The sequence below is a fragment of the Centroberyx gerrardi genome, chromosome 18 (genome assembly GCF_048128805.1).
Source record: "Centroberyx gerrardi isolate f3 chromosome 18, fCenGer3.hap1.cur.20231027, whole genome shotgun sequence".
Taxonomy (NCBI): Eukaryota; Metazoa; Chordata; class Actinopteri; order Beryciformes; family Berycidae; genus Centroberyx; species Centroberyx gerrardi.
Genome location: NC_136014.1, coordinates 25,174,804 through 25,196,837, shown reverse-complemented (window position 1 = coordinate 25,196,837; position 22,034 = coordinate 25,174,804). Strand labels below are relative to the sequence as shown.

The 22,034-nt window shown below is 41.8% G+C and overlaps 1 protein-coding gene across 1 annotated transcript in view; it reads left to right on the top strand.

The window, feature by feature from the left end:
* The first annotated feature begins 394 nt into the window (after nt 1-394).
* The window catches only part of adgrg6 (adhesion G protein-coupled receptor G6), an 81,741-nt gene continuing 60,101 nt past the window's right edge, over nt 395-22,034 (top strand). Inside the window, exons 1-8 of the mRNA XM_078289777.1 lie at nt 395-498; nt 1,433-1,458; nt 4,904-5,251; nt 7,651-7,790; nt 8,016-8,304; nt 9,259-9,432; nt 14,663-14,710; nt 21,295-21,360. Coding sequence (XP_078145903.1) covers nt 395-498; nt 1,433-1,458; nt 4,904-5,251; nt 7,651-7,790; nt 8,016-8,304; nt 9,259-9,432; nt 14,663-14,710; nt 21,295-21,360 — 1,195 coding nt within the window. The remainder of the gene's footprint in view (nt 499-1,432; nt 1,459-4,903; nt 5,252-7,650; nt 7,791-8,015; nt 8,305-9,258; nt 9,433-14,662; nt 14,711-21,294; nt 21,361-22,034) is intronic.

The following is a 22,034-nucleotide window of genomic DNA, read 5'->3' as shown; positions in this document are numbered from 1 at the left end:
TGAATTCCTAAATTTGCTAACACTAGCTACCAGCTAACATTTACCTAACCACAGCAAATCTAGCCTAACTTTTGCTTGTTCAGTATTTTTTTTAGCAGAAGTGTCATTATTTAGCTGACAAGCTAACATTAGCCTAACTGGCTCTCTCTACAGTATGAATGCAGTCCAAACCAGATAATTTAGTTATTTTCACTTTATTCCTTACAATGCTTTCATGAATTTCACTTTATTTATGGCTAAGATTCTACCAAGCTAACATGCTATAGCAGCTAAGCAAACGTCCTGGTTGTGGGAGCTACTCATTGGGTAAAATGCCAGTTTTGCACTCGATGATGAAGCAAAAACTACAGAAAGTCTGGTTGATGGAAGTTTTTGGTTCCAGCATGTCTGAAAAATGAGGACTGGCAACCTGAACCCCGTCCCGCTCCCTGCTGAGGACGGAGCGTCAGATCTGATCCGGCCCGTCCGGGGAGATGAGAGGATAAGCAGAAACGTGAGGTTGTGCTGCCAGAAACTTGAGATGCGGCTTTTAGGCTTTCGGGGATGAATTGCCTTGCTTTCACACACACACACACACACACACACACACACACACACACACACACACAAACACACACACACATGTAGGCATGCTTGCAAGCACAGTGACATATCTATGTACTTACATATATGCAGGCATGTACCCACACAACCAAAGACCTGCACACATGACAGACATGCGTACACACACACACACACACACACACAGGAGTATTCCCCTGCCACTCGGGGAGTGTAGACTTCTCTTGGTCTACTCTTCCATCTCCCCTGATCCGCTGATTTCATTCAGCTTGTAGAGTAAGTAGCTTTGTTTCCGTCTGTGTGTGTGTGTGTGTGTGTGTGTGTGTGTGTGTGTGTGTGTGTGTGTGAAAGAGTGCTGGGAAAGAGCGCTGAGAGGGAGCGAGGAATGTGAATCGGGGCAGTGGAGCTGCTTCTAGTTTTTCCATTAGTGGGAGAACGGGAGTTTGGCCCTTTTTGATGTTCCGTCCAAATGTTCCTGAAATTTCATGCTGAACAACTTTAATGGTAGCAGAAGGTTTAGCAGAGCTTTGCCGATGAGCTTACACCCACCCACACACACACACACCCACACACACACACACACACACACACACACACACACACACACACATACAGAGACTCCCTGATAGAGTGAAATGGGTTTGATTTGTATCTCAGGGAGGAAACACACAGGTTGTTGTGTTCAACGTCCGCTTAAAGCCTCAGTTTCTTCACAATGTAAATGCTAGGTAGACCATCTGTGTGTGTGGGTGTGTGTGTGTGTGTGTGTGTGTGTGTGAGAGAGGGAGAGAGAGAGAGTGTCCATGCACAAATGTTTGTACATGCGTATAGATGTCTATGTCAAGGTGTGTGAGTGTGTTTATGTGTGTAGATGCATATACATGTCCATGTTTGTGGGTATGTGTTTGTATGTGTAACATGGGTTTGTGTGTGTGTGTGTGTGTGTGTGTGCAGGAAGCCTCATGTTTGCCTTGCTGAGCTCAGTAATCTGCAGTCGTCAGTCTGTCCTGTTCTGATGTTTGTTTATGCTAATGAGAACTGGAGCGATGTCACTGGTTTGGCTCGGCCAATTGTAATTGCAGGAGTGATTCATGTTTCAAAAGCTTCATTTGAATTCACCAACTTCAAATGATGTGAATGAAGTGGCTTGAGTTTAAGTGCAGGCACATCTGTACACAGAGGTGGAAAGTAACTAAGTACATTTACTCAAGTACTGTACTTAAGTACAGTTCTGAGGTTCTGGCACTTTACTTGAGTTTTTCTATTTTGTGAGACTTTCTGCTTTTCCTCCACTACATTTATCTGCCGGCTGGAGTTACTAGTTACTTTGCAGAATAAGGTTTTACATGCAAAACATACGATAAGCTCATAAAATATGTTGTATTGTTAGAGTTTAAACTCCAACAGTATATGGAGCAGTTAGACCGACAACATTAAAATACTTCTTACAGGTTCATGCTTCAATAATTTAACTCTCTGAAAGAATGACGACTTTTACTTTTCATACTTCACTTCATTTTACTGCTAATACTTCTATAGTTTTACTTAAGTCAATTTTTGAATGCAGAACTTTCAATGAAGTATTTTTCCATTATGGTATTGTCACTTTTACTTAAGTAACTTTACTCCCAGTGTGAATGTGTGGAATTGCATGAATGTAAAGCAGGTTGTTGCTGAAAAACTGAGCTCTGAAAAATGCATGCTCAATCAGCTTTTCCTGGATAAGTAAGGGTTACAACACACACACACACACACACACACACACACACACACACACACACACACACTCACACACACACACACTCACACACACTGGTGTTTGTGACGTCTCCAGTGCGTTGGCTGTGGTTTTGGCTGTGGCGGAGGCCGAGCCTGAGATCAACGGAGGCCATTGTTACTCTGAGCGGGAGAGAAGAACCATTCTTTCCACTTTCCATTTCAACTCTTGTCTATTATTATTTTTTTTGGTGAGGGCTGGCTCATCTTTCCAGCTGTTGTAAAAATGATGGAAGGCTAACATGTTTCACGATTCGAATGAAAAAGAAAAGGTCCAAATTGATCAGAGACATTGGACTGGTTTCTCTGACCAACTTCTAATCTATTTTTATCTTTCTTTATGTAAAGCAAAGCCGATGAGTGTTGGAGCTTCCTTCATTTTTTACTATTACAGTAGTTTTTGTCAGCTTTGCAACATATTAAAGCCGACAAGTCTGGGCAAAGACCTACTGCTTTTATATTGATTGCAGTTAGTGGAATTTGATATGGTTACTTTGCATTTTAAGTTTTTGCACTGCCAGTTTCTACTTTCTTTGACTTTCAGTTGTAGTTTGTGACCTGCAGAGGGAATCACCGCGCTCACCCTTGCTTCCTTTGGTGCATAAAAACCAATAGAAAATCTTCAGTAGAAAACAGATGGTTCGCACTCAAAAAGAAGTGCGTTTTCCCACTTCAGTCTGCAAGTCTGCACACTGAAGAAGGCACTAGCCGAAACTGAGTGAGTGCATGTTTCGTCTGCGTTCATGAAAATAAAAATTGAGCATAATGAGAACATAAAAGGTTAGAAAACCCGCTTCTTTTGTGTGTGCAAAGCATCTTTTTGCCTTTATCAGTAGCTCTCAGAGTTGTAGCAGAGATTGAATCCAAAATAAAATCAGAACTACTTGACAATAAAGTACAAGTACAGTAAATATACAGGAATCTGTCTTGGTAGAATTGGTACAGTGACAGAAGTATGTACTGACAAACATGGTACAGGGACAGCAGAACCTTGCATATAGCATATACAATAGACACATATCACTTTACATACCGTATATACATTCAGTATTCAGTCACTCTGCATTCAGACAGTGAACAGAGATGCTGTACAGAGACATAATAAAGCTCCGGTGTTGGAATAACAGAACTGTGAGCTAGTTTTACTGAGCAGGATGGAAATGCAGGATGCAAAGCCTGAACATTGTGGCATCAGCGATGACATTTCACTCTCTTGCTGTCTTCTGGCTGAACTACATGCATGGACATCTTTCAAATTTGTTCCCACAAATGGTGGAGCGGTTAAATCTTTAATAGAGGACAAAACGTTTTCAGCTGACGAAATACTGATGAAGGCCAGACAGATGAAAACGATTTGTCTGCAGTGGGAGTGAAGTGATCATCTATCTATCTATCTATCTATCTATAGCTGACTGCCTTCTCTAAGAAAAATGACTATTTACTATCTAACTGGCATGACAATTGTGCAGAAATTGCGTGTAACTGTTGGGGAATTTGTTGCAATGCTAACGCAACTTTCCCAGTCCTCTTCTTGATTGATTGATTGATTGATTCCTCTCTGGGCTGCTGAACCTTTAGCTAACTGCACGGCCTGTCTTGTCTTGTCTTGTCTGGTCTGGTCTCTTCCTGGTTTTAACCTGATTCCTGGAGTGGCATCTCTTAAGGATCGATTCTAAACTACTCTCCTTGTGTCTCCTTTCTCCTCTGCTCTTGTCCTCGTCCCTTACAAAGTCAAGGTATTGTCTCCTCGATACCTTAAGTCCTTGTAAACTCCTTGAATCCTTGTGTCTTCGTCCTCTTCCCTCCGTGACTCCTCGTCTCTGGATAGTCGGCAGCATCTCTGTCTTGTCCAACCGACTCCTTATGTCCTTGAATCCTACCTACTTGCCTCCTGCCTCCTAACGGTAGTAAGTGTTTGCCTCCCTTATCTTTTGCCTTATGTCTCGTCTCCTACTCTCCTTATGCCCTTGTCTGGCCCCTATCTCCTTGTCTCCTTACTTCTCGTCTCCTTGTGTCCTTGTCTACTATACCCTTGTCTTCTAATTGAAGAAGTCAGTGCTGGGCTGTCCCCAGCTCTCCTTATGTCCTTGTCTCCTATCTCCTCGTCTCCTAAATGGTACACTGCAAAAAGTCATTTAGTCTATTATTGAGTCCTAAAATCATAATTTTCTTAAAATATGTGAAACAATCTGCCAATGGGATTTGATCATTTCACTTGTTTCCAATGCAAATTCAAATTTCAAGTGTCATTTTCTTGATAGTAGTGCAGTGATCTGCCTTATTTTGACTGGTTTCAAGATACTGACATACTGACTCATTTCTAGAAAATTCCTGAAACAAGTGAAGCTGCATTGGAAACAAGTGGAGTTATTTCACCTCATTGGCAGAATTTTTTACTTAAAAAAAAAAAGTTTAAGAAAAATAAGATTTGAAGGCTGAATATGAGGCTAAATGACTACTGTTTGCAGTGTATAACTCTACCTCAACAGCTTCAAAGGAGGTTGTGCCTCTTTTTAAGTTCATGAATTTGTTATTTACCGTCCCACCATCTGCCCTCCACCTCCAGTGCTGGGCTGCGGCTCACTGAACTGTAACCTGGTGCTGACGGAGGCCCAGGGGGGCATCACGTCGCCCTGCTACCCCCAGGAATACCCCAAGTCTCAGGCCTGTAAGTGGACCATGCAGGCCCCCGCCGGCTTCATCATCCAGCTCTCCTTCCTGGACTTTGAGCTGGAGGAGGCGCTGGGCTGCATCTACGACCGGGTCGTGGTAAACACGGGCAACGCCGACATCAAGTTCTGCGGTCTGACGGCCAACGGGCTGACGCTGAACTCCACGGGCAACGTGATGGAGCTGTCCTTTACCTCCGACTTCAGCGTGCAGAAGAAAGGGTTCAGTGTTAGCTTCCGCCACGGTAGGTCCAGGTCCGGGGCGCGCTGCCTCTGGGATCCTGTTACTAAATGATCTAAATAACGTATCAGCTGTGGTTCTCTCTCCCTTCAGCACCTGATGGTATTTACCCCCTGCTGAGCTGTGCTGCAGGTGGCTGAGCCTGATGCAGGGGATTAACCAGCTTTCAGGGTGTCGTCGTGCCACTTGTAGCATATCCACTAGCAGCGTACATACACACACACACACACACACACACTGTATATACAGTCACAAAGACACACATGTACACACATATCATCGTTGTCCAGTAAAAACCTCCAATCTCCAAAATGTCAACCTTTCAGGAACTAAGAAAGACAGCCTTGTTTTCAGCTGTTTATCCAGTGGGGTTTTGAAAGGGTTTCATATAGAGCTGAAACCATTAGTCCATTAATCGATTAGTCGATCAACAGAAAATGAATTGATTATAATTCTGATAAGCGATTAATTGTTTTAGTCATGAAGATTTGCTGGTTACAGCTTCACAGATGCTAATATTTTCTTGCTTTCCTCCATTTCAGATAATTATAGAATGAATACTTTGGATGTTTTTTGGCTGCTGGTTTTAAGAATCACTTTGGAAATTTTGGATTATTTTTGACATTTTATAGACTAAATGATTAATTGATTTTCTCATAGAGGAGCATGTAATCCTGAACTGAAGTTAAAACATGATATGCAAACACATACAATCTGTGACTGGATCAGCATCACACACACAGTATGAGACACTGTGCCTATCATAGGAAGGTTGGCAGCTCTGACAGCTGTGTTTGTGTGTGTGTGTGTGTGTAATGCTGCGTATGTGCGTGCATCTGTGTGTACGTGCCTAGATGCATGTGTGAGAGCGTGTGTGTGTGTGTGTGAGAGAGAGAGAGAGTGGTGTTTTTCCATTGCTTACTGGCTGTCAGTGTTTAGCGCTGAGCCAACAGCAACAGCTAGGGCAGTTCTGCTGGGAAAAGCTTGAGGAAACAGCAGAGAGGGACGTTTCAAAAAGACAAACCCTCGGATTCATCAATACTCCTGCAAGAGCTGCGTGTTCAGGAGAGCAGAGTCATACAAAACACACGCCACTGGGTGGGATGTTTCTATCCAGAGCGCCTTAACAGTACCTGTGGATGTATTTTTAGCGGTATCCCGGCAGTCTCGGTGCGTCGCTCTGCCCGTCGAGCTGCGCAGACCGCCTCATAAATGTTAAAATGCTTATTCAGAACATGAAGCAGACTTGTTAATCTTTGTAAAGACGAGGCTGATTTGTTTCTGTACACAGTAAAAAAAAAAAAAAAAAAAAAGAAATAAGGCGAGAGAGACGGGGTTTACGACTCGGGATGGCTAATAATCTGTGAGTTTAGGGTGAAAGATGAGTTGAAATACGGAAAGATGAGAAGATGGTAATTAAGATGTCTTCCAAATTTAATGGTGAAGTTATGAATTCGGTTTGAGATGAAGCTCGCGTCGCTCTCTGATGGTTCCTCCATATTTAAATGTGAAGCCCCATGCAGCCGTCGGGTCACTTATCTGCTTCTTCCCTCCTGTGGTTCTGTGTCTTCTCCCTCTGTCCTGTCATCTTTCCTTAATGACTTCCTCTTTTCCCTTCTTTACTTCCTTCCTTCCTTCCTTCCCTCCTTCCTTCCTCCCTTTGTCCCACTTCTGTCATTTTACTCCCTTCATTTCTTCCTCCCCTTGTTTTCTCCTTCCTTCCTTCCTTTCTTTTCTCCTTCCTTCCTTCTTTCCTTCCTTTCCTTTTCTCCTTCCTTTCTTCCTTCCTTCCCTCCTTCCTTCCTTCTTTCATTGCTATCTTTTTTCAATCCATCCCTCTTATCTTCCTTCCTTCCTTCCTTCCTTCCTTTCTTCCTTCCTTCCCTCCTTCCTTCCTTCTTTCATGGCTTTCTTTTTTCAATCCATCCCTCTTATCTTCCTTCTTTCCCTCCCTCCTTCCTTCCTTCCTTCCCTCCTTCCTTCCTCCCTTTGTTTGACTTCTCTCGTCTTACTCCCCTCATTTCTTCCTCCACTTCTTTTCTCCTTCCTTCCTTCCTTTCTTTTCTCCTTCCTTGCTTCTTTCCTTCCTTCCTCTCCTTTTCTCCTTCCTTTCTTCCTTCCCTCCTTCCTTCCTTCTTTCATTGCTTTCTTTTTTCAATCCATCCTCTTATCTTCCTTCCTTACTTCCTTCCTTCCTTCCATCCTTCCCTCCCTCCGTCATCCCCTCCTTATTTCTTTTTCTTTCTTTCCATTCTTCCTTCTCTCCTTTCCTTTCCTCCTTTCTTCCTTCCTCTCTTCTGTACCTTCTACCTTTTTCCCTTTTCTTCCTCCCTTCCTTTATTCCTTCCTTTGTTCATTCCTTCCTTCCTTCCTTCCTTCCTTCCTCCCATCCCTCCTTTCTAGTTGCCGTGGCACTGAGGAACCAGAAGGTCAGCGTAACCGGCGGCAACGGCAAGGTCACCAAGGTCGCCAATTCTGTTTCCATACCGACGCTCAGTCACCTGACCGTGTGCTTCGAGGTGGCACGCTCCAGCCAGAAACAGGTACCACACACACACACACACACACACACACACACACACACAAACAGAAAATGTCTGTTTTTGCTAGTTTTGGGTGTGGTATACTTGATTCAGCTGCTATAAAAACATAAAGTTACTATTTATCATTGTTTCTGATGATTGTTTTGTATATTTGATGAAACTACGGTAGTTTTTCACCTGTGTTGAGCGCCTCAAACTGAGCAACCGTTCCCTGGCTCCTCACAGAAAGAGTGGATCTTCACGTACTCCGGCGACGACGACGACGACGACGGCCCGGCGCTGAGTTTCGGCTCCGATCGGAACGGCGTGGAGCTGCAGATTGACGGACAGGTCTGCTCCATCGAGTCCATCGTCACTTCCTCTGACTTCACTTCCTCTATGAAGCCCTTCTGTGTGACCTGGACGTCATCCAGCGGCCGGGTGGCGCTTTATTTCAACGGAAACTACCGGGCCAAGACCTGCTCCGCCACTAGCGGGCGCTCCGTGCCGACCGGAGGACAGTTCCGGTTGGGAGGTAAGCAGAGGTTAGGGTTAGTGGCTTGAGCAGCGATAGCCACCATGATGAACAGACGAAGAGAGCGCCACCTACATGGGGTTTTAAGTAATGTATGGCCTCTACAGCAGTGATTCTCAACCTTTTTCATATCAAGGACCCCTAGTTTAGTCCACATTAGAGCCACGGACCCCTTTTTGATGAGATTTTGTCTCTCAGACCCAAATCTGAGAATATTTTTACTGTTAGATATGATTTTGTCCAGAATTCCATGACTATCTGTATTGTAGGTAGAGAGATAACAGAGAAACTATGATCAAAATAGTCATTCTTCTACATTCTCTAACTTCTTGTAAATGAAATAATGCTGAAGTTTAACAATTCATCAATTTGCTGGGGACCCCCTGGAACTCCCTCAAGGACCCCTGGTGGTCCCCGGACCCCACGTTGAGAACCACTGCTCTACAGGACCAGTAGGAATTGCAGCAACATCAGTAGAAGTTGTGTGTGTGTGTCGTTCCAAAACAGAGTACGGGCTGGAAAGTGACTTTTGAAAGCCAGACATCTCAGCAGCTGGCAAAGAACTTGCTAAATCATTGATTTTGATCAACAGCCCTATCAACCCCCTGCAGATATATTATGATCATTTTGTGGCGCGGGCCAGTAAAAATATTACTTATTGCCCCTTTAATTAGGTAGCACTTAATAAAATCACATAATGTACAAGGATGTAGCAGCATAGTATGAGTACAGTTTAATTTGTACACTTTGCTCTGACATTGTGCTGTCCCGTGTAAATACACTGTGCATTAGGGAGATTACAATGAAGAACTAACAAAATATTACTGTGTACTTACAATACCTTTCCGTTGGTTAATACACTGAAATAAGATCACTGTAAAATATGATTCACTTTTCTGAGAGTGACATAAGCGGGCAGTGTTTACTCCAAACTGACAGCTTCTACCTGTTCAGGGCAGCACAGCTTCGACGGGGCCGTGTATAACTTCCGGCTGTGGGATTACACCATGACGGTGCAGCAGCTGGCGGCGCTAACCTGCGACGCCGTGGGGAATATCATCGACTGGGACAACAGCTACTGGGACATCCCGTCCTCGCTGGCCCAGACCGACTCCACGCTCAGCTGCAGTGAGTATCTGTCAGAGTCGCAGCCGCTTCACAGCGATTGGCCGGCGGGTTCACAGAGAGTTTGACCTGATCGGTTGTTACACAATACAGGACAGAGAAATACAAGTACACAAGAGCTGTATGTACACTGCAAAAACTCCATTATACCAATCAGTGCAAATTTTGTCAACGCTGGAACACGGTGTGAAGATGCGTCACCGATCCATGTTTTGTCAAAATTGGACCAGTGGTGTAGCAGTTAAAGTTTGAAATATTGACTTTTAATTATAGCGCCCCCATCAGGCCAGTCAGTTTGATTTTTATAAACTTTATAAACAAACAGCAAAGATCCATTCTTCTTCCCTCTCAAGTTTTATCAAAATCAGACCGGTGGTGTCTGAAATATCCAGTTTCAGTTTTGGTTCAAGTTTTGAGTTCAAATTGAGAGCTTTCATTACAGCGCCCCCATCAGGCCAATCAGTGTCATTTTTGATGCATCAGCCCTCCAGGTTTTGTCAAAATCAGACCGGTGGTGTTTGAGAACCTTCTGCCTTTCAAGTAGGGGACAAAAAAAGGACTAAAATGTACTAAAATACAAAAGCGTTGTGCAGAATGTTCACGTTCAAGTTCAAGTGTGTTTATCTGTCATATACTCTGCACACACAAGGTAAACAGTGCAATGAAATGCTTGTATGCTGGGTCCTCTCAGTATAAAAAGAATAGCAACATATATTCAGGAAGATAAATGAAGAATTAAAATAAAATAAGAATCAATTAAAAATAGAGAAACACAAGTTAGGAGGAATGAAATAAAAAAAATTAAAAAAAGCATAAGAACATAATACAGTAGTGCAAAATGACAAGTGACATAAGGTGTTTGAGTGTCCCGAGACAGTGGTCATGTGACCTTGGTGGATGGTGCGTTCAAGAGTCTGATGGCTTCTGGGTAGAAAGTGTTTTAGGGAGGGAGCTTCCAACCAGCCGGCTGGTGAGTTCAGGTCCTGCAGCAGCCGGTCTGGCAGCATTTGGAGTCCCACTCTACTCTAAACACACATCCCTGCACACACACACACACACACACACACACACACACACACAAACATGCACATATGCTTTTACATGATTTTATAGTTATAGTTAATATTTGTTCACAGTTTTTTGCAAGTACATGAACGCTAAAAATGCATTCATACACACAAACACACCTAAACATGCATGCACACACACATGCATGTACAGACACACATGGATCCAGCGTATACCCACACACACACACACTTGATAAAACTCAAACCAGGCTTACACAATCAACAGTTTTCACACAGTATTTAAGTATTAACCATGAGACAGAGAGGGTAAGAGAGGAGGCTGTGTGTGTGTGTGTGTGTGTGTGTGTGTGTGTGTGTGTGTGTGTGTCCACAGAGTAGTACATCTTATTTAAAAGCGCTGTAAATGTGTGTGTAGCCACAGGAGGTTAGCCACAGTGGTTTCAGTGAAATGCCTGCCAACGCTATACCCACTGGAGAATGGGCCTCTGTGTGTGTGTGTGTGTGTGTGTGTGTGTGTGTGTGTGTGTTTTGTGTGTGAATGCCCACAAGAGAACCAGGAAACTAAGTGCAGAATCATGCATTTCTTGAAACCACTGTAGGTCTCCAAGGTATAGTACACACAGAGAGGGACACACACACACACACACACACACACACAGTAAAGAGCCCATGGTTAGGTAACTCACTTTAGCTTTTCTTACTCTACCTGAAATTGTATCTGCTGTGATCCAGACTGAGAGAGAGAGAGAGAGAGAGAGAGAGAGAGAGAGAGAGAGAAAGAGAGAGAGAAAGAGAGAGAGAGAGAGAGAGAGAGAGAGAGGCAGAAAGACACATTATACACCATAGTATGTTATACATTTGATTGAATTACTTTGGGAATAATTATTTTTTTACAGTCCTAAAGTATCTTTGAGTTGCATTAAATTGAATTGAACTGAGTAGAAAGACATTCACACACACACACACACACACACACACACACAGAGAGAGAGAGAAAAGACTGATGGGGAGTCCAACTCATTCCCGTCCCAATCCATTTCTATGTGGCGCGGACACAACGTTCTTTCTGAATACACAAAGAGGATTATGGGAAGTGACAAATTGGCAGCTCAGGTGTGAAGACTCATAGTTAACATTACATCTTCACAACAACACAACATGTACTTTACAATCTTATTTTCTGTGCTGTAAACTGCAGTAGTAGAGTAGTGTGACAGTGGTCAGCTGTAGAGGAAGAACATGTTGTATTGTTGTGAAAATATGACAATAACAAGCTGCAAACTTTTCTCCTCCCAGTAATGTAGTTTGATAGTACAGCAGAGGTGGGGACTCGAGTCACATGACTTGGACTCGACTCAGACATGAGTCACAGCTTTAATTGCTTTCGACTTGACTTGACTTGGGTTCTGGTGACTTGGGACTTGACTCTGACTTGTACTTTGATGACTTGAAAAGGTTTCTAAAGTCTTGACTTGAGATCTTGTGTTTGTGTAAATGACTCAGATTGAAAGTGATGAGATTTGTTCCAGCGGACGACTGAATTTAAATTCTGTTTTCTGAATTTGTATGGAATGATTGAATTTATTGAAGTTGAAACTGATTATAGAAATCAAACTCATGATGCTCTTACCAAGTTTTTATCCTATTAAAACCATATTGCATTGAAAAGTCCTCGATATTTAGTTTTCTTTAAGATATTAAATTGATACTCTTGATTTGTTGACTTGAGACTTGATTTGAGACTTGAGCCTCAAGACTTGACTTGGTCACACCTCTGCTGTACAGGTACAGAGGAGTGAAGTATTTCAACCTGACTGATCTGAACTTGATCACAGCACCGTGATAAAAGCCAAACAAATGATCCAGAAAGAAAGAAAGAAAGAAAGAAAGAAAGAAAGAAAGAGATGCAGAATGGGTCTGACGGAGAAAGTAGTCTTTGTCGGATCAGAAGCACCGCTGGTTCCCACAGCTGAAGATCTTTGTTCCAACACTGAAAAACACAAAGACTTTGACTTTGCCAGTTGAGTCTCTTGTTTCCCTGCTGCTCAGACAGCAGAGCGGTTTAACCCATCAGGCTTTTGAATTCTCCCTCGGTGAGATTAGATTAGATCAAACTTTAATGATCCTGGTCCAGTTTCCCCACGGGGACCATTAAAGTTTCATCTAATGTAATCTAATACAGCGCAGAAGAATATGATATAATCAGAACAGATGAAATGGGGGGTATTAAACATTATAAAAAAATGAAAAAATATTAATTCGCTGCATATGTGCAGATTGAGCAAAATGACAGCAGTAGAACTAAGTGAGACAAAGAAAAAATTATGGAAAATATGAAAAATGGGTTATGAAAATGTATGAAAATATGAGAATATATGCAGCACAGAAATGAATTAAAATATAGATATATGCAATATAAATGAATGAGAAAATATGAGAATATGATGAATTCTATATTAATTTCCCGTACGTAGCAGGATGTGCAAACAGATTTTTACTGATCGTGAAACTGTCTAGGATTTATTTAGCCAGGATTAATATGATGAATCAGACAGTCCTTTAGCCTCTGATTGGTCAAATTTGGATTCTGAACTGAGCAGGCACACACACACACACACACACACACACACACACACACACACACACACACACATACACACACACACACACACACACAGGGGTGACCACTGTCGATTAACCGCTCTGCTTTGCTCTACAGGAGTCTGTTGGTTTGACCCTGGCTGCTTCAGTGTTTGTCTCTTTCATTCATTGGTTGAATAATTAATTGATTGCTTAATTGACTGACTGCTCTTATTGATGTAATATCTCATTAAGCAGTGGTTCTCAACCTGGGAGTCAGGGACCCCTCGGGTGGTTGTGAAGTTTTATTTTTGGGGGCGGGGGGCGGGGGGGTGCAAGTGGATTTATGGTATGCGAAACAATATATTCTAAATATACAAATTTAGTTGTATTACCTTTACCAAATAAGTTGGCTGGAGGTTATTTCCAATTTGTTTTGTAGGAAATAAAATAGTGTCCTTTGCCCTCTGTGTAAATGTGTTATGGAGTATCAGTGAGAAGGTCCTGCTCACATTAAAGAAGTCATCATGAGTGAGATGTCTGGCTTCCCTTACAGTTTCCATCTCAAAAAGTTAGAAACACATTTGGCTCACCCTTTGGCCCAAATATCAGTTTAGTTGATTTTAATGGTTAGATTACCATTAGATGACCATAGTTTTTTACCCACAGCTAAAATGCAGCGTTCATGTGCTGCTGGGAAAGTTCAACATCTGGGATTTCCAAGTCGGCTGCTAAACAGCGTTGCATTCACGTACTATTTTGTTAGACCCCGACAGACAAATGATGAACAAACATAAACTATTGGAGGCTGCAGCTTTGCAAATGGGAGAATCGCTCAGCGCTGGTGGAGGTTTGTGCTCTACCAAGTGCCTTCTAGTTAGAGTAGAGTAGATCAAACTTAAATGATAATAACTTAAACATTCAAATGTATTGAAAATAATACAGCAGGGAAGAGATAAAGGTACAACATCTACAGGTTCCAAGTGGATGTGCAGCTTGTCACATTGTCAGATGTACAGATGCGAGAAATCATGGGGATGGGAGAAAACATTGGAGCCTTTAGGCGTCTTCCAATAATTAATCAAGCAAAATAATTTAAAAAAAAACGTGAAAATAAAAATCATTATTTGTTGTCAAAGTTTCTGAGGGATCACGAGCTGAAAAGGTTGAGAACCACTGGAGGTCTGCTGATGTCCGAGTCCTAAACTTTCAAATGACTGACTGATTGCTTAATTGCCTGTCTGTTATTAATTGATTGCTTAATTGACTGTTCCCCATGTCCAACTCATCGTTACATGATTGCTTAAACGACTTGACTACCTGTGTTCTGTCTGTTATTAATTGATTGTGTAATTGATTGTTTGACCTTGTGTTGATGTCATTTGTCATAGAGCTTTAACTGATTTTGTCATTTTGCTTAATTAACTGCCTTCCCATGTTGGAGCCGTTATTAACCGATTGCTTAATTGACTGACTGACCTTGTATTACTGTGATATCTCCAGAAGTTTTAATTGATCTTATCCTGAATTGTCTGACCGCCCAAGTTTTAGCCGTTATTAGCTGATTGCTTATTTGACTGATGGCCCACTTGAAGTCCACTAATCTCTTCTTCTCTTCACAGTCTGCTACCCTCATTGCATTCACTTAACTACTGCTGCGCCAACTAGTGGTGAGTGCTGCTAACAACCTGCCAATGCGTGTGTGTAAGTCTGTGTGTGTCTGTATGTAGGTGTGTATAATTTTGCTTGCGCTAACAATGCCATGATGCACGCAGCAGAATGTGTTAACCTGTAACCCCAGGCCTGCAGTAGATCTCTCTTAAAAAAGATGGATCATTTTTTATCGCATCTCTCAACTCAACACTGTAAACTGCTGAAATGGGTGTTGTCTTTTTTTGTATGTATTTTTAAAGAATGTATCTGTTTTAGTTTTTTATTTTGTTTTTTTGTTTATTTTCGCAACGTAATCTTGGACAAAGCCAGTTCAGTATTTATTTTCATGTCAATACATAACTTACTGTAATGGATAGATGAATGCATGAATAACTAAGTGTGACCAGAATTTTCAGGAATGAAGGGTTAGGGTTAGGGTTAGTGATTCATGTTCACAGTGTGTTTTGAACGGGTTTATGATGCAACTAAAAAACAAAATCAATATCACAATTTCACAAACTTTGGAGTTAATGGGTTTCCACAGATAGCAGTGCAGTATAGGCTGTGTGTGGGGCAGCTTGAAGCTTCCTGGTTCTGTTTGACTGCTTCATAAAAGAAACACTTCAAGGACGCCCCGCTGAACAGCACAGACACACACACTCAACAAAGGCTTTAGAGGCTCGCAGGGCTGCTTTCATTTTGGAATTAGTAATAAATAAGATAAGACAAACTTAATTGATCCCTGAGGGGAAATTGGCTGATTACAGCAGCAAAGAATGGAGGAGTAGTTTGGAGAACAAAGGGTAATATTATTGACTCTAGATTCACAGATGTCTGCAGTTTACAGATTTAAATATTTACCGATGTCACCAATAGTTCAGAGTGTGTGGGCAGAATGTCATTGACTATTCCCATATTAACAGATGGCACACATACTGGAACACTGGTTTTTGGAGTAATGTTCATCACTGCAGAAAACGTCCATCTTAACAAGTCATTTAGTCTCATATTCAGCCTTCAAATCTTATTGTTCTCAAACCGAGAGAAACATTCTGCAGTGAGGAGAGATAACTCCACTTGTTTCCAATGCAGCTTCACTTGTTTCAGAAATTTTCTAGAAATTAGTGTCAGTCTGTTGAACACTTGATTCTACTAAATTCTTCAAACAAGTTGATTTGCATTGGAAACAAGTGGAATTATCTAACGCCACTGGCAGATTTGTTTCCACTTATTTAAGAAAATTATGATTTTAGGACTCAATATTTTTTTGCAGTGTAGAACTAAGCACAGACATAAACCATAAACCGTTATGAGACATAGATTTATATAGTCCGGAGCAGTGAATAGAGACAGGGCAGCGCTGTAGGAGACTGAACATTTTGGGGATTGTCTTTATTGCTCGGTCTGTTTCAGTCTCCGCTGCACACAGAGGGCTCAGAGCTGCAGCACTGACCGGACCAGATAGATAAGATACGGTTACAGTTAAAGCCAGGAGTGTTTGGACAGGCAAGGTCAGAAATGTTCCATCCTAGAAGAATGGAAGTTTTACAGTTTTGCAGCAACTGTTGTTTCTCTCTCTCAGGGCTCTGAGATGTTCTACCTTTTATAATAAATCATGGCAATCAAGTAGCTATTTAGCAACCTCAGCTTGATGTGGAAACAGTCGTAGCTCCACGTCAGGTTTATGTTTGACATACGCAAATTACCTGCTGGTTATACTGAGCTACTGCAGGCTTGAACCCCCACGGAAATGGATAGGCTTATGATTGAGTCTTAAGTCCTCACAACTTTATATTAAGAGGTCAGTGATTGGTCGTGTGCAGAAACTTGTAAATTCAGGCGTGAGGAAGGCAAGATTCATTATCAACCCCAAAATGTTTTACATTAAAGACAGGATAAGATGTCCTATAAATAGTCAGCTACTAAGAAAACAATTGTCATTGAATGTATTTATTTATAGGACAATGACTGCCACTTTCACAAGTCCGACTGATGACACAGTGTGTTGACGATCGGTCAAATTTGCTTTGTTTGTGATACATATTACAGACATACTGCTTTAAATGAGCATACACATCATTATTCAGTCTGAGATGTTTTTGTAAATCAGCCGTAAACACAGCATGATAAATCACCTTGAGATTGCATTAAAGATTAAATCCGCATACATTTTAATAAATGAGGTTTCCGCTCTCTAACGACCAGGCTTCACCACACGCCTTATTATTCTATTTCCAGTGAACGTTTAGTCCACCGATGAACCCGAACAACTCCCAAGTACATTTCACACTTTTTTTTTGTTCCACGCAGAGAGGTGTGTTTCATTTTGTTTACCTTGAAAATGTTGTTTTCTTTTTACGAGGCTAACAAAGTGGTCTGGACCATTTGAACCCATTTTTATGTTTCTCTTTGGTCTGGTAATGAGACTAGTGTTGGTACAGAGAGGGGGGGGGGGGGGGGGGGGGGCTGTCGCCAGGCGCCTGCCGGGCTCTGTGTGTGTGTGTGTGTCGTCCGTTTGTGTGTGTGTTTAGGTGTCCATCTCTCCCCTCCAGCATCACTGGGAGATGAAAGACAACCTGACACACACACAAACGGACGGCGCACACACACACACACACACACACACACAGACATACAAAGAGCGGCGGTGTCTGTCTGTCTCTGTGCCCTAATCTTCCATTAAAGGAATATCTCGACTTTTTACCAAACAGACTGTTTGATCAATTTAACTTTGTACGACTGGAAGATTGGTAGCAGTTTCTCCTCCGTATGTATTTCTACATTACATGCTGACACTTTCAGCCTAGCTTTGCATTATCCCAATTATTTTTTATGGTATCACAGGCTTTCAGGCGATGCCAGATAATGCTGGCGGCCATATTGGAGATTCTCTTTAGCAACAGTACCTGTGAACAGCTGAATGAAAGCTCAATGAATATAAAATATCACATTATTCATCCACTTATTTATTAGGCTACAGCACATTACGTTTGATGCCTTTTGCAATGAACCCTGCAGGAAACAGTGGTTCACATCTGCAGAAACTGTACTACTGTAAGAAGTAGTTAGTTAAGAGTTAATAGTCAATGATTTAGCCAGGATTTAGGTACTACCCATTTTTAGATGATCAGGAACCTGCTGTTAGTGTCTACTACAGTCAAGACATGACAATGACAGACCATTGGTACATGTGTAGGTGTGTGTGCATGTTTGTGTGTGTGGATAGTCGTCATTCAAACACCCGCCCCCACAGTGTCAAGAATAAACTGCCACACACACACTCACACACTGACAGACATTATGCTTGCTTGAAAACAAAGAGAGGAGGGCAGATCGGGACAGGAAGGGAGTGACAGCAGGTTCATACTGTCTGTACAAATCACTGGCATGAAGAAGACTGATATATATCTAAAAAAACATGAATCGCCTCCGTTGTTTCTTCTTAAATCGCAGCCTGAAGCCAATTTGTGTCACTGCTTCCAGGTTCTTGCAGCATTTCTACTGTAGTTTGTGGCTTCTACATCAGTGGCATTTTGGGTATTTGAATTCAAATGAGTCTGGAGTCAGCTCCACCAATCAGAAGTAATGTATTAAGATGAGAGCCAATCCCTGTTCAGCTGGCTTGGTCCGGGATCATAAAGCCCCCGCAAAACACAGTGAATTATGGTCTACTGCCTGATTTTAAGACATTGCCTTATTGGTAACACTTTACAATAAGGGTCACTAAGTTAAGGGTTAGTTAATGCTTAATAAGCATTAACTAACCCTTAATTAACAGTTAACTAATGTGTCTGGTAATCATTTACTAATGGTGTTCATGTTAACTAAGGTATTAATTTATACATTATTTAATAGTCATCTTTATAAACTATTAAATAATGTATAAATACCTTAGTTAACATGAACACATTAGTAAATTACACATTAGTTAACTGTTAATTAAGTTAGTTAATGCTTATTAAGCATTATCTAACCCTTAACTTAGTGACCCTTATTGTAAAGTGTTACCGAATTATTTAAAGTGATAATCCTCTAGATGCTACCAAGTAAATGTTTTTATTAGTATAGAAAGTGAAGTGCATTTTCCATTATTTTCTTTTCTGTAATTTGCATTTTGAGCACTTTAAACACCCTTCTCTTCCCATTATAAGTGACTGCGGCGACCAGGAAGAGGGTGGAGCGTCTTTGATACACTTTCCCTTAGTCTCTCTCTCTCTCTCTCTCTCTCTCTCTCTCTCTCTCTCCATCCTGGTCCATCACTGCTCAACAGATTTAAACTGGCAGGGACGGGAAGAGAGAGTGAGAGAGATGGAGGAGGAGGGAGATAGGTGGAGGTGGAGAGAGGTAAAGAGGAAGGAAGGGAGGGAGGGTGAAAAATGGAGAGAGAGAAAGAGCGAGTTGGAGCGAGAGGGGAAGAGAGGAGAGGAGCAAGAAGGAGAAGGAGAGAGAGAAAGAAAGAAAGACAGAGAGGGAGGGGGAGGGAAGGCGAGGGAAAAAGAGAAGAAGTGAGGGAGACAGAGAAGAGGAAGATTATGAGAGAGAGCGGGAACGAGAGACTTACAGAGAGAGAGGGGGAGAGAGAGTGAGAGAGATTGTTGTATAATTGTTTTGTTTCTATAATTGTATAATTGTTGTATATGTGAGTGTGAAGGAGGGAAAAACAGGGAGGGAGAAGGGGGGTAGGGAGAGAAAGAGTTAGAAGGAGAGAGAGAAAAAGAGATGGGAGGATAGTGATGCATGAATGGATGGATGGAGAGAACGAGGGAGGACGGAGGAGAGAGAGAAAGGGAGAGGGAGGGACAAAGAGAGACAGAAGAAGAGGAGGGTGGACAAAGAGAATGAGGAAGGGAAGGAGAAACAGCAAGAGAGAGAGAACGAGTGACTGAGTTAGGAAGGGGGGGGTGAGAGAGAGAGGGAGGGAGGGAGAGAAAGAGGGAGGGAGAGGGAAAGTGAGAGAGGGAGGGATGGGTGAGGAAGAAAAAGTGTTGGCAGGAGGAAGCGAGAAGGGAAGTAGAGGGGAAAAAGGGCGAGAAAGGAAGATGGGAAGAATGGAGAGAGAAAGGGAGGGAGAAAGAGAGGTGGAGATAGAGGGTGGGCGAGAGACAGAGAGAGAGAGAGAGAGAGAGAGAGAGAGAGAGAGAGGTAGAGTGTGACTGGGCACAATCCTCAGCGCTCGTCGCCTCTTTTGAACCACATGCCGTCCACGATTACCGAATTCCTGCTTTTTCACTCTGCTGATCAGTGCGATGACTTGCTGACATTTTCTGGAACACATTGTGTGTGTGTGCATGTGTGTGTGTGTGTGTGTGTGTGTGTGCGTGTGTGTGTACTTTCTGTCCCTCCACAAAGGCTCTGCTTTCACAGCCTGCCCGTTCTCCCACTCGCTCTGGAGGCTTGTGAATATATGTGTGGGCCAGAGCCAGGCTGAATATTGCATTTCAAATGACCGAAATACTTGAGGAGCGCTTGATTTTGGCCGCCGTCATCGCAGAGTTGGTTAGACAGACCGTCCCCCTAACTAAAACATCACACGTTTGATCCCTGCAAACCACCAATATGTCTCCCGTCGACATCCAGCGTGTCCTTGAGCAAGATGCTGAACCAAATTCCTGCCCAGTCACTGGATATTTGGATAACAGTGTCAGATAAATGCCTAAAATATGTTGAATGAAACCACAAAGTTGGTGTCCAAGGTCTGTTTATTGGAATCCTGCACACTTTCAGAAATTAGTGATGGGTGGTTTTTCATGCAAATCCATTTTCTTCTTCAGTGTAAAAAGTTTTCATGTTGAATAGCCTGCACTAATGTTAAAAACTCATAAATATAGCGCCAAAATGAAAGTTGAGATGACGTCCATAGCTCCTACCTGCATTGTTTTGACCTAAATGTCCTTCTGATATCAGTTCAAAACTGCTCCCAAAGCTGGTTTCATGTGAATTTTTACCATGCCATAATATCATATTGTAAAGAAAACTGTGTTTGGGGAGTAAAATTATTTCAGTGCAATGTTACCATTTTATATAAACATCATGACTCCCCGTTCTCAATGAAATAAAATGTTTCTATATGGCCTGATCCTGCAATATTATGTTTGGAAACTAAAATCTAGATATATGATTATACATTATACAGTAATAATGCAGCCCGAGGTTCAGGAAACCATCATCAGGCTGTGACTTTTTACCACTTTTTTTCACATTGGAAAAAAGTCATAGTCCTTGTGTATCTTGCATAAGAAACCTCCCATCCATCATTTTTGAGAGTGTGCAGGCTTCCTTCCACTTACAGTACCTTAGATATAAATGGAAAATGAAATTATCCCACTGATTCTGTTGAGTTCAACAGATGAAATCAAGCATACATCAAGTATTTAACTTAATTTTATATTTGAAATGAACAGCTGCTTATCATACATTGTACACACGTATGATAAGCAGCCAAATTTGTATTGGAATGCATTTCAATTAACATGAATTAATTAAAATGATTGTGTGTGAATAATGTTTTCTTGCTGTCCTATCACCACCGAGAATCATGCTGGATGATAATTTTAACTGATGAAATTTTTTCTCTTTTTAAACTTCCTACCCCGTCCCGTAGGTACGTCGCTGCCCAACTACACAACACACACTACCAGCTGCGACTCCCCCGGACTGGGCTGCCCAGGTAGGGAAAACACACGCACCTCTGTTTTGAATACTGTCTTTGCGACTGATGTGGTAAGTTGAGGGCTGAAAAAAAAAAAAAAAAAAAAACTTGCCTCATCTCTTCCCCATAATCTCTGTTTGTTGTGTGTGATGTCTCCGAGAAACCATTTTTGTCTTGTTTTGGGTGATATTTTCTACATGACTGTGAGATCTTCAGTGTTTTTTTCCTGATGCAAACTAAGAAATTTGAATCCTATTTGGACAGTTTGGTTCAAAAATGAGATATCCACTATTTGAAAACAGTGACACCTACTCTTAAAAATGGTTGAAAGCACAAAATTACAAAAAATGATGGTACTTCTCAACGAAGAGTAGAAGAAGTCCTTTGTTGACAAAATGATGATAGTTCTACACATAAGATCCTGTATGTTTTAGGGATATTGAATGATAAACTTCAGGTAATCATTTTTTTAAAAACGGTTGTACATTGGTAGCCGTTGCAGACGTCTCCCTTCATGCATTGCAGTTTTTCACAATTGTTTACACACTAAAAGTGGAACTTGGGACACAATCACTAAAACCTGAAACTCATGTATCAAATCCCTAAACCAAGTCTGCAAACCTACAAGCACATTTTCTGCTTTTCACTCAGTTTGCAGTCTGATTCTCTGTCACACTTTTTGCAAAACACTA